Genomic DNA, 13,583 nt, shown 5'->3' on the forward strand with positions numbered 1-13,583 from the left:
CATGTAGGGCATCCAGAGCTGGTATATTGACCCCATGTTAATCCAAGACCCAGGCTTCTTCTCTCTTGTTGCTCCAAAACCTTCAGCTTCAGAATCCCAGATAGTTTCTCCACCCCCAGTCATCATGCCCAAATTCCAGCAAGCAAGAAGGAGGAAGGAGAAGGGCATGCCCCTTCCTTTCAGGAACACCTTCTGGAAGGTGCCATACAACACATCCATTTGTATCTCACTGGTCAGGACAGTTAAATGACTACACCTCGTCGCAAGGGATGCCTAGAAATATGCTTTTAATTCTAGGTGGCCATGTGCCCAGCTAAAATTGGAGGTTCCATTATTATAGAACAGAAGGAGAATGGATACTGGAAGATAGTTTCTGGGTTCTGCCAATGCACTAAATACGACACATTTTTTAAAAGGATAAGTACAGCCTCCACTCAGAGGTAATCACCGCTAACATTTTGATAGGTAGCATATAGACATATACATAAACATAATTTCTTTTACAAAACTGAGTCCATGCTGTATACACTGGTTTTTGTTGTTGTTGTCTTCATTTTAGGAATGTCTCTTTATGACTATACGTAGATATCTATTCTTTTTTTTAAAGTTCAAAAGAAAAATCTAATTAATCCGCATCCACCTAATAAAATAAGCATGTTATACAAGTCATTCGAATCAATCATTCTTGCTTGAAGCATCATCCAGCTTGAGGTACAGGGTAGGGATGTCAATCTACATCAAGTAAGAAGTTGGGAGGATGTGAGAACCCATGAGAGGGCAGGGTCTCTAGCTGAAGGAACACCTGGGGCCACCGACACCCTGAAAACAAAGGTGTAAAGAAAATCCTTGGCTAGGATTGTCCTCTGTGTACATAGGAAGGAGGTCTGGATGGAGGGGGAGAGGGAAGAGCCCAAGTTCTGCTGGCTAGATTATTGAGCTCATGATATTTTTGGAAAATTATTTTATGGATTCAGCTGTTTGTGATACTTAGGGCTTTATTCCCTTAGCAACCTCTCCTAGGTTTTAGAATCCTTCTCAGAAGATCAGGGGATTACATTTCAGATAAGCATCCAGAATGGTGAGTTATCTTAGCAGCAACTCAGAAGTCTCAGTTCCCGCTTGCTCTCCTTGATGGGCCTGCTTTTGTTTGCTTCTTCCCCACAAGTATGTCACAGAAAAGCAGTCACTTTCTCCTCTCCACTCCCTGCTGTCTTCCTGAAGCATCCATTCGAATCATCTCTCCACTCAGAATCTGCCCCGCATCCCTGTTTCCTCTTGCACCAAGTCCAAATTCTTCCACTTGACCTGTAGGGACCCTCCAAAATTTGCTCACTGTCCCCCCAGCTGATTCCCTTTGCCTCAAGCCACCATGCTTTGCATGGAATTCAAGACACCTCAGCTCCCCTTTCCAGAGCAGAGACCTTTTCTAAGGAAGTGAGATGGTCCCACAGGGGCACGGGTGGGTAAAATGATGTGCCTGGTCCATGGCAAGGATCTGAATAAATGTGACTTTACTCTCCCCTCTCCTCTTCTCCTGTAATTATTTCTCTCTGTTTAGGGATTATTTTCCGTTCAGAGTTTGCAGTGGGTTGTATTCCAATCAGATGTCCCTTGTCCAAGGCTGGTCTATTCTGTGCTCCCACTGGGCTGGGCTCTTCCATTACCGAGAGCCTACTGGCCTCCCTTGTAGCTGACATCCTAATCTCTGACTGCTCTAAGGAGCTCTGTCCCATAACTTGAGAGTCATGGTCTCCTAGCCCTGCCCAAAGGCTCTGCTGTCCTCATGTGCCATTACCCTCCTTGTGTAAATCATACAGCCCTGGCCAGAGAGTTGGGCTTTTGGCACTCAGAGGAGACTGCAGCCTCTCTAGGATCCAGGCTCTTCCAGGACTTTTCATGTCCCCAAAAGATCTCTGTCCTCTCTCTTCTCTAATAAATGTCAGAAAAGTTCTACTCTAAAGCCATGTAAATGCCTTTCTTAGGCTAGACAGGATGTATATGTTATCTTAAAAAAAAAAAAACTTCATAAAAATACAATACTCTCGAAGAATCAAAACTAAAGTGAAAAAGAGGAAATTTCCTTCAAGTTTGACATGCAAAGGATTAATATCTACTATAGACTTGATCAGCTATATAAAACCAGCTTTAAATCCTAACGGACAGAGGTTAAAAACAGATCATTCAAATAAGAGAAAATTCAAATGGTTTGAAGAAAGAGAGACAAGTGGTCTACCTTAGTGGAAATCATATAAATATAATTGAAATCGTTAATGAGGTGCCGCATATGCCCTTCTAATTGAAAGAACATTTTAAAATAATAAAACCCAGTGCTATAAAAGCTGCGGAGAAACTTGTATACTTAAACAGAGTGTTATTGGCAGTGGTAAATGATTATAGTCATTTTGAAAAGCAATTTGGCAGTGCATTTCAAGAGCCATGAAAATGTTTCTGCCCTTTGGCTGACAATTTTCATGTCGAGATACTCATACAAGATAAAAATAATTATGCTCACGAAAGTAGTCTTTGCAGAGTTATCTACAAGAGCAGACATATAAACAATTTAAATGTCTAACTGTAGGAGAATGGTAAATTAAATACCACTCTATGTCTTCAATGTAATATTGTGCAGCCGTCAAAATGATAACTGTAAAGTCCCCTTCCATTTACCCTCTATTACCTGAGGTCTTCCTATTCAAATTTCACAAAGAATGACAAGGAGATCACTGAAGTGTTTGGCTCCCCACTGTTTAAAATTTACATGTATGGATCCATCTGGACCCCTTGTCATTCTTGTCCCTCCACCTGTTTTCCTGTTTCCTACCATCTCACCTCCTCAAATAGCTCCTTTCTCCCAAGTCAACCTTGGCCTCTCAGCCATCTCTTTCCCCCTTCAAATCTCTTCCATTTTTAAGGAAAAGTTCTCCCTTGAACTTACACCTCTATCTAGCTACTGCCCTATTATTCCCTTCCTCTTCAAGCCAAACAGCACTCCCCTTTCTCATCTTTCATTCATAGCCCATTCATGCCAGCCGGGCTGCCTACCATTGCTGTACTTTCAGTGAAGTCACCAATAATCTCTTGAAAACTGTTCCGCTAATACTTCTTCCTTGGCCTCTCAGGACATCCCTTGAACTCTCTTCCTCCTGAAACTCACCTTTCCTTTGACTTCTACACTTGCTCTCTACTCTCTGTCTATGGCTGGGTTCCCATGATATGTCCTGCTTCTCTGACTACTCTTCTCAACTTCCCCATCTCTCCATCAGTAAAGACTGTATTCCCCCAAAGAACTGTCTCTAGTCCTCTTTGCTTAGGTTTATCAACTCCCTTCAACTGGATTCAGACGAGTGGTGTTCAAATTCTGACTCTCTCACTTTCCAACCATGTGGTGTTACTTCACCCCTAAATCCTCAGTATCTCTTCTGTAAAATGAGGATTATACTAGGATCTACCCGAAGGATGCCTTGGTACAAATTCAATGAATAGTAGCCTTAGTATTATTAATTATTATTATTATTATTAATTTATTTAGTACTTTAACTTACTTTTCCAATCTACACTCTCTACTGAGGTTTTTTTTTTTTTTAAGATCTTATTTATTTATTCATGAAAGACATAGAGATTGGCAGGGACACAGGCAGAGGGAGAAGCAGGCTCCCTGCAGGGATCCTGATGCTGGATCCCCAGGATCCCAGGATCATGACCTGAACCAAAGGCATATGCTTAACCACTGAGCCACCCAGGTGCCCTTCTCTGCTGAGTTTTAGAACAACCCCTCTGTTCATCTTTACTGGGGATCTGCACCTGAATGTCCCATATTAAACTTGGTATGTTCACAATTGCATTAACCACGTTGCCTTTCTCCAATCCCACTCCTGTCCACACCTGAAATCTGGAAGTCATCCTTGATACCTTCTCTCCCTTTATCTGTCTGTCTACCTCCCCACCCACTTCCAGGCATGTCCCACAAAATACTCCAGGTAGAATTCTCCAAGCTCATTTCCTAATCACCAGAATAGTGAAATGCTAAAATGATGAAAGCTGAAAACCTGGAGTCCTAGAGGAGGGTAGGACTAAAGATGAAAAGAGCTGGATTTCCAGACTGACTTTGTGAAAGGCTGTCTGCCGGTCAGAAAACCTGTTTTGAATTTCATGTGAGTAAGAAACAATCTTCTAGTATGTTATGTCACTAAAACCTGAAGAAATATCTTTCATAGCATCTAGATTTACTTTAAATAATATAATATCCAAAACAAGCAAAGGATCCATCAACTTTTCCAATCTCCTCCATCACTACCCCATTAGACCCCTCGAATCTCCTGTATAGATCCCTGCAACAGACTTCTCACAGGTTTGCCTCACTGTACTCTTACCCTTCTCTACTCCATTCATCATATAGTTGTTGGTAGGTAAGAGGGATCCAATTTGATTAAATCAACCACCCTTGCTTAAGAAAATATTTCACTGGTTCTCCATTACTTTCAGGATAAAGTCTAACTCCGGCCGTGGCATAGGAGACCAGTCCTGCATGAGTTGGTTCCATCTATCCAGTGTATCTCTGCTCTTACTTTTTGGTCTGACATGTCAACCACAATTAACTACCCATAGTCCCAGTGGCCTGTGCTAGGCTTCTTTGACTTCATGCCTCTGAACTTGTAGCTCCCTCTGCCTGAAACACTTCCATGTCTTCCTAATTTAAATGACTGGTACTCGTCCTTCAAAATTCAGCTTGGGTGCCATCTCTTCTGAGAGGCCTTTTCTGACTCCTCCAGCTAGGATGAGTCTTCTCCCGAGTGTCCCCATTACCGCTGTATAATCATAGAATCTTTACTTGTTTCTGAAGATGGGCACTTATTTTGGCTTCTTCATTTTCTGGCACAAGGTCTAGCATGTAGTAAGAGCTCAATAAATGTTTGTTGTGTGAATGATTAAGTAAAAGTAACTATAAAATAACTAATGCAAGACATAAAAATATTGACAACATACTCTTTATTATGAAGTGAAAATTTAAATTGTCTACTATGTATACAGTAGGCATACTAGGTACATAGAGATAAAATATGTATGTCCTAGATAATATGTATGCATGTGGTAAATTCTGAAAATAGTCATTCATTAAACATTTCTTGAGTACCTACTATGTGCCATATAGATCATACTGATGGAAAAATTAAGAACTGGTCCAATCCTCAAGAAGTTTATAATCTGGGGGGAAAAAAGAAAGCAATCCTAGTTAACTGATGGGACTATGGGTGAAAGTTTATCTTTCAAAATACCCACTAATGGGGATCCCTGGGTGGCGCAGCGGTTTGGCGCCTGCCTTTGGCCCAGGGCGCGATCCTGGAGACCCGGGATCGAATCCCACGTCGGGCTCCCGGTGCATGGAGCCTGCTTCTCCCTCTGCCTATGTCTCTGCCTCTCTCTCTCTCTCTGTGACCATCATAAATAAATAAAAATTAAAAAAATACCCACTAATGTTTTACAATACATTTAAAAAGCAGTTTATAAGGCAGAAAAGGGTCATCTATAAACAGCTACTCAAAGTAATATTGAAGTTATGAAATTCAATCTCCATCATTTTGAATACATCTGTTCCAAGTAAAGCATCTTAGAGTTTTGGAGTCTACATACTTTTGCACACATTGAATGATATTTGTTTTGCTTTCCCATAATATTGCTGACATCTTGTACATAATGTACCCCTGATGTCCTGTGTGCCCTTGAATAATTCACTTTACCTCTCTGAACTTCAATTGCTCCACCTGCAAAGAAAATAACCCCAAAATCTATGTGATTGCTTCAAAGAATGAAATGAGATAAAGAGTATGAACTTGCCATGTGAGGTCCAAAGCACTTTGAAAATGTAGAGCGTGGTAGAAGATTTTTTTCTGTGTTACTTTTCTTTTTTTTTATTTTTTAATAATAAATTTATTTTTTATTGGTGTTCAATTTGCCAACGTACAGAATAACATTCATTTGGGGAATATAAATAATAGTGAAAGGGAATAGAAGGGAAGGGAGAAGAAATGGGTAGGAAATATCAGAAAGGGAGACAGAACATAAAGACTCCTAACTCTGGGAAACAAACTAAGGGTGGTAGAAGGGGAGGAGGGCAGGGGGTGGGGGTGAATGGGTGACGGTCGCTGAGGGGGGCACTTGACGGGATGAGCACTGGGTGTAGAAATGACAAATACCCACCATTTGCTTCAATGTGGATGGAACTGGAGGGTATTATACTGAGTGAAATAAGTCAATCGGAGAAGGACAAACATTATATGTTCTCATTCATTTGGGGAATATAAATAATTGTGTTACTTTTCAAAAATACCAGTAGGCCCAACTTTGTCATTCTCATGTCCAATAATCTAATCTAACTGAATCTGTATTGTAACATTAAACATATCTCTATAAAACCCCATGAAAGTTATTTTTGTTATTTATGAAAAAGGATATATGTCTTTATTTTTTTAAGATTTTATTTATTTATTCACGAGAGACAAAGAGAGAGGGGCAGAAACATAGGCAGAGGGAGGAGAAGCAGACTCCTTGCAGGGAGCCTAACGTGGGACTCGATCCCAGGACCCCGGGATCACGCCCTGAGCTGAAGGCAGATGCTCAACCACTGAGTCACCCAAGCATTCCAGGACATATGTCTTTAAATGCTACTATTTTTCCTAATTTGTTTCTTATGCAAAAAAGAAAAAAATGTTGCTCACCACTGAATTGAATAAAAAATTTCAACTGCCCTGCACAATGTTCTGCAACTTGTGGACATGTAATGATAATAACAGTGGTCTGCTCTTTTTCTAAATTTGGTGGGAACATCAGGTTATGCTGACCTTCCAGAATAACAGCCCTTTGGAGTAAAGACTACTCACCTGGCATGAAGCAAGACTATCCCTAATATGTTTGAACATGCTGAAGCAGTAGGTAGGTACCTGGGACATCATGACATACCTCCAGTGCCTGAAGGGGAGAGGAAAGCCTGGAGACAAGTGAGAGCAGAGAAATGAAGATATTTTGAATATCACTTGTCTGCCTCAGCATGTGTCCCCAAAAGATTACACTCCATCCAATATCCTGGATCTGGACAAACAATGTGGGCTTTTCAAAGGCCCTTTGTGATTGCTGCCTCTTTCAGCAACAATCTTTCTTAATAACAGCTTCATACATCTCGCTAAACACCTGCTCTCTTCCTGAGCTGTCAACATAAGTATCTGTGCACCATCGAATAGACTTATACTTTCCAGTAGAAAACTATACTGCTTGTCTCTAAGAACCACGTAGAGTGAGGGTGTGTCGTGGGTGGGGGGGTTCTGCAGATGTCCAGACACATGGGACAGAATTGTTAGCATGGGTCTTTCCAACCTAGTTTTATAGACAGCTTGACTGACTACAGCTCTAATTTTGTGAAACAGAATGGATTTGCAAAAATCTGGGCCAGGAGAGGGCACACCTGGGAAATGGCTGTGAACTCGGAACAAGGAAGGAGGCAGATGAACAGGTATCCCAAGAGTTACCAAAAAATAGAGGGTCCAGGACAACAAGAGTTTAGATTTCCCTGATGGGAACTATGGAGTTCATCAGAGCCAAAAGGGAAGCAAGTGTCAGTAATCATCTTGGACCATAAAGGAGGTTCTTGTGGGTGTAGAAAATAGAAGGTTTTCAGAGGAGATCTGGTTAATGCCTTACATTAGAAATTAAACTAAGTGACTGGATTGTTACTAAAATTCCTTTGTTGCAATTATTTCACACTCCAATCTGCCACTTCAGGAGTTTTGCTGCATGCTAAACTGATAAGGAAGGAGACGGTACGATCACTTAGACAAGTGCTCTCAACCCTGGCTTTCTATCAGAGTCTTTAGAAAAGTTTATGCCCAGTTCTCACTCCATACCAAATGAATCAGAATCCTAGGGTGAGGGATTCAGGAATAAATAGTTTTTAGAAGCTTTCTATGCACTTCTAATGTGCAGCCAGTGTTGGGAATCACTGGCTTAGGCTGAAATGGGCAAGAGATACCCAGGGGAGCCAGAGAAGGAGTTGTGATTGAGAGGTTATAATTTCTGGGCATAACCTTAGACAAGGAAAGCATTCTCATGTTAGTGGTTGGATAGTGGTAGAATAAAAAGGCACCAGAGGATATGATGGGCATGTCACAGGGTTGGCAATGATGAATTTAACCTGTGACTACAATCCAGAAACCAAATTTCACATGCCCCACACATAGCCAGAACCAGACAAGCTGGTAGATGAATAATACATTTCATCAAGTATCAATGATCACAGAACAGAAATTCACTCAAGGTAGCTCAAGATTAGGAAGGTTCGTAGTAGAGACACAAGTAACAATCTCAAGGGATCCAGGGATCCGGACTCCCAGAGTCAGGAACCAGACCCTCAGCAACTAAAGTCATCCCCTTCATCTCTCAATCATTTTATCTTAATCTTTGTTCCTCTCTGCACATCTGCTTTATTCTTTCATTGCACCTGGATCTCTCTAATTACTCATTTCACACAAGGATCAACATGAGTGCTCCAGCCCTAACTTGTAATGATCTTTTATGTCCAGAGCTCGACACCGACTGGCCCTTTGTCACCAAGTGGCTTTAGTTCACATTTTCAAGAAGAGGAATCTGGTCACTGGTTCAGTAAAGGATGGCTGGTCTTACCTAGCCTTGGGTCAGGTGTCAATCTCCTTCCATAAGCTGGGCTGGGAGTGGAAAATGTCATATGGTTCATAGGCTGAACATTTTAGAAGACCACTGGAAGGGAGGATGTTTGGGAGGAACTGTTGGCAGAGCAGGTAATGAAGGGCATGTAATATTCATTCATAATTGGTGGCCATACCCCTTTCTTCTTTCCTCCCAAGAGATGGGTGGGCAGGGGGGCGATATAGAGAAGCTTGAAAGAATATGTTCTGGCTACTTTCAAGGTTCAGTCTAGCACCTGAGAGAGGTAACCACAGACTGGCACGACCAAAAGACAACCTACAAACCTTCAACCAGCATTTATGGACATAATTCTACATGTGCCTATCTTCCTCCTAAAATCACCGAAAAGTCCACTCTTAGCAATGATGAAAGCTGCAGGATATCCAAGACACAGGATCTCTGTTCAAGTTGAATCTCACACTTTCTGCTGCTTGCAGCCTGTAAAAATGTAACACATTTAGACATTAAGAAGGATTCTCCTTCTCCTGGGCCTTTATCTGATTGTCTGGGAAATTTGTGATTAATGTGTTATTACGGTGGTTTGGCAATTCACTTGACAGTTGTAAAGCATTCTTGGCTTTTACATGAGAATCCCTTACTGAAGCTCAAAATGGCTCTTTTTAGAAACTTAGAACTTCAGTCAGTTTGAGGATTGATAAAAATGGTGATTGGAGAATTTTTAAAACTTCCCAGATGGAGAAACTGTGTATTAACTCTTTCCATGGTCCAACAGTATCTATTGCAGCAAAGAATTGAATTGTCTTTCTTTCCTCTAGAACTCTAGTTAAGTTCAGCTGCATTGAGGCAGGGTGTCCAGAAGGACGCTGGACTTGGGGACTATGTTTAGAGGGGAAAAGCCAGGGTAAAAACTCTACCTCCCACCCCAGCCTCTACACAGTCTGAGTTTTGTTTCAGTTTGGTTTTTCCTTGTAGAGCCCATGCAGCTAGAGGCAAAGTGAAGCCAGGAAAGGGAAGAAGATAAGGAGATACACAGGGAAAAGTAGGGGAAGCACCAATAACAAATGTTGTCTATTTTCACTTTTCCGAGAGCGTGTGGTCCCTGAAAACCATGGCTGTGACCTCAGTATTATGCCATCATGCCAACGCGCAGTCACTTATTTTAAAGCCTTAGAAGGAGTCGATTATTTCAGCTTTTGCCCAAGTACAACTACTGGAAATTCTGGCTGATTGAATAAAAAAAGAAGAAGAAGGCTACTACTTGTATTTTACTGACAAAACAAAACACCTTTAAACCAAAAGGATGATTTATCTGGGCTGAAAATAAAACTCCTGCCTACTGAAGTCTGGTGCAGCTGAGTTATCACTATTTTCATCCTGTAATTTGTTTTATAGGGTACTAATTAACAGGGCAAAGTCTGTTGCCAGGAAAGTAAATCACATTTTGCTGTTTTCTTCTTTTCTAACAAGACACAGACCTGGTATTTAATTGAAGAGCAAGTTCCAAGGGCACTATCCACACTGAAATGGGGAAACATTGGGCTAGGAAATTATGGTGAAACCTGCTGTGTAGAGTTCTAGAAAGTCAGTGGGCAGGGGAAGGGACGGAGGGAGAGAGAGAGGAAATGCACAGGTTATTTCCCAAAACAGGAAAGAAAAAAAAAAAAAAAAGACTGTTTTCCTCAAATGTCTCATCTTTTCTCTGTTTCCCACAAGTCTACATTTCTTCTCTGGCTGTACCCAACTGACACCCTGTGCCACAAACAACCTCTCAAAAATCTCATTTTCCCCTAGTCCGTTCATTCCTGTCCCCAACACAGTACTGTATGGTTTAATTTTTTTAAATTTTTTTTTATAAATTTATTTTTTATTGGTGTTCAATTTTTTAAAGGTAGCGGGTCTGTGGTCAGGCCTCCCCGCCGAACCGTCCGCTGCTCCAGGGGCGGACTTGGCCTTGATGCTCTCGGGGCCCCGCGGGGCAGCTCACACCTGCACCGCCCCCCTCCCCAGGAGCTCCCCCTCCTCCAGGACTTCATTCCCCTCTCCCTCTCCTCCTTCCCTCGTCCCATTCCTGGACGCTCTGCATTGGAGGCGGCCGCTCCGGCTTCTCCTCCCTCCTCGGCCCCCCTGAGCCGTGCTTCGGGGGAGGAGAGACGGGGCCGCGGGGTTAGTGATGCGCGCGGGGCCCAGCGAGTGCAGCCTCGCACCCGGGAGCGGGGAGCCTGACGTCACCGCGCCCTGCCCATCCCTCTCCAGCGGGCGCGCTGCTCGCAGCCGCCTTTTCTGCCTCCGGCTGCGCCTCTCGCTCTCGGCGGCGCCCGCACAGCCACAGGCGCCCCGCGCTCTGCTCCGCGCGGGCCCGGCCGCCCCGCAGGCGGAGGCTCAGTCCGCGCGGGGAGCGCAGCCCGGCGCCCCGGCCCAGCGCCCATGGTCAGCGACTTCCAGGAGCCCTGACTCCCCAGGTGAGCAGCCCGGCTCCCGAGACCAACTTTGAGGGTGTGGACGGGGGAAGGGGTGAAGCGTGGCCATGCATGAGTCCCTCCAGCCGGAGAAACGGGGCCACGCCCGGCTGCACCCCCTCCCCAAGCCCCCCTTTCCCGGGGACCTCCGGGGCCTCAGAAACTTCGCTTTCAGCACCGCGGACAGCGACAGCGCCCGGGTCGGGAGGCCCCAGGCGGGACCCGAGCTCGGGGCGCACGGGTGCGTGCGCAACTCCAGGCACCCTCGCGGGACTGACCTGAGTGCAGGCGAGCATCTGTGCAAACACTCAGATCTGTCTGTGCGGACATTCGTGTGCATTGCACGCATACGCTCGCTCAGTCACTCAACAGGTATTTACTGACTTGAGGCCCTTCCTCGCTCTGCCTTGGGGTCCCGGGGGTGGGGGGGGGCGGTGGGCAATAGGAGCCGGGCACCTACGCCCCGGGAAGTGCCCGGCGGCTGGAACCCCACACCTGACGCTCGGCTCTCCTCTTCTCCACGCAGGGTGGCAGCGGCAGGCCGCGATGAACGCGAGCGCCTCCTCGCTCAACGAGTCCCAGGTGGTGGCGGTGACGGCCGAGGGGGCGGCGGCGGCGGCCACGGCGGCAGGGGCGCGGGACGGCGGCGACTGGGGGCCCCCGGCTGCGGCGGCGCTGGGGGGCGGCGGCGCGGCTAACGCGTCCCTGGAGCTGTCTTCTCAGCTGCCGGCCGGGCCGCCGGGGCTGCTGCTGTCGGCGGTGAACCCTTGGGACGTGCTCCTGTGCGTGTCGGGGACCGTGATCGCAGGCGAAAACGCGCTGGTGGTGGCGCTAATCGCGTCCACGCCGGCGCTGCGCACGCCCATGTTCGTGCTGGTGGGCAGCCTGGCCACCGCGGACCTGCTGGCGGGCTGCGGCCTCATCCTGCACTTCGTGTTCCAGTACGTGGTGCCCTCCGAGACCGTGAGCCTGCTCACCGTGGGCTTCCTCGTGGCCTCCTTCGCCGCCTCGGTCAGCAGCCTGCTGGCCATCACGGTGGACCGCTACCTGTCTCTCTACAACGCGCTCACCTACTACTCGCGCCGGACCCTGCTGGGCGTGCACCTGCTGCTCGCCGCCACCTGGACCGTGTCCCTGGGCCTCGGGCTGCTGCCGGTGCTGGGCTGGAACTGCCTGGCGGAGCGCGCCACCTGCAGCGTGGTGCGCCCGCTGACGCGCAGCCACGTGGCGCTGCTGTCCGCCGCGTTCTTCGCGGTCTTCGGCGTCATGCTGCACCTGTACGTGCGCATCTGCCAGGTGGTCTGGCGCCACGCGCACCAGATCGCGCTGCAGCAGCACTGCCTGGCGCCGCCGCACCTGGCGGCCACCAGAAAGGGGGTGGGGACCCTGGCCGTGGTGCTGGGCACGTTCGGCGCCAGCTGGCTGCCCTTCGCCATCTACTGCGTGGTGGGCAGCCGCGAGGACCCGGCAGTCTACACCTACGCCACCCTGCTGCCCGCCACCTACAACTCCATGATCAACCCTATCATCTATGCCTTCCGCAACCAGGAGATCCAGCGTGCCCTGTGGCTCCTGTTCTGTGGCTGTTTCCAGTCCAAAGTGCCCTTCCGTTCTAGGTCCCCCAGCGAGGTCTGAAGGCCCCCTCCGTCCCCTCGCCGACACCACACCCACAACCAGCCAGCCGCTCGTGAGCTGCTCGGTGCCTGCTGATGAACCCTGAGATCCCAGGGCTGCGATCCCGACTTCGGAAAGAGAGAGAGAGAAACTAAACATAAATACACCAAACTCACAAAAAAAGAGGCTCATTGGCACTTTACATATACAGTGTATACATGTGTACATATATATACAAATATTTGTATCTTCTGGAGCTGTTCAGGATGTGGGATTTCCTGTTCTGTGAGAAAACTAGCAAAGGTGTGGTTGTGCACTCAACTCGTACATCACATTTGTCAAGTGAAGACATCCCAATACTGCTTAATTATAGCACTTTATTTTTAGCTGCTGAACTGCCAAAACAGTGTTGCCATTTTCAGGGGCAGGAGAAGAAGAAGAGTAAAAAAGGTGTATTTTTGTTGTATGTGATAGAATATTTTGCTGCACATGCATCGGTAAATTACTACATATTTTGTACACAAATAAACATAATAAAAATGTAATTTTGGCCATGTGACTACTGGATTACTATTTAAGAGCTGGAAGATTAGTACATTTACTTAAAAATTTATGATGTATCGTCTCCCTCCTATGAAATCTAAAAAAAAAATTAAAATGCATACGCATTTGCACATTGTTCATAAACTGTCACTGAAATACCTACTACAGATTTGGAATGGGGGCTGAGAGGAAGTCAGACAGTCACGTAACGATATTCATAGGACGCTAAAAGGTTATTGATGTGATCTGTGCAAATTCATCTACTCCCTGGTTTCCAGGTTTGGAAGATAAACTCCAGGG

General features: G+C 45.9%; 1 protein-coding gene across 1 annotated transcript; it reads left to right on the forward strand.

Annotated features, from left to right (window-relative positions):
- The first annotated feature begins 11,672 nt into the window (after window positions 1-11,672).
- GPR6 (G protein-coupled receptor 6) lies at window positions 11,673-13,299 on the forward strand. The gene has a single exon (XM_025444647.3). It carries the CDS (start codon window positions 11,673-11,675, stop codon window positions 12,759-12,761), a length of 1,089 nt encoding a protein of 362 aa, XP_025300432.1. The 3' UTR covers window positions 12,762-13,299.
- The last annotated feature ends 284 nt before the right edge of the window (window positions 13,300-13,583 follow it).

Source organism: Canis lupus, chromosome 12 (assembly GCF_003254725.2).
Source record: "Canis lupus dingo isolate Sandy chromosome 12, ASM325472v2, whole genome shotgun sequence".
NCBI lineage: Eukaryota > Metazoa > Chordata > Mammalia > Carnivora > Canidae > Canis > Canis lupus.

Coding starts and splice junctions, on each gene's coding strand:
- GPR6 (XM_025444647.3), top strand. CDS start 11,673: ATGAACGCGAGCGCCTCCTCGCTCAACGAGTCCCAGGTGGTGGCGGTG.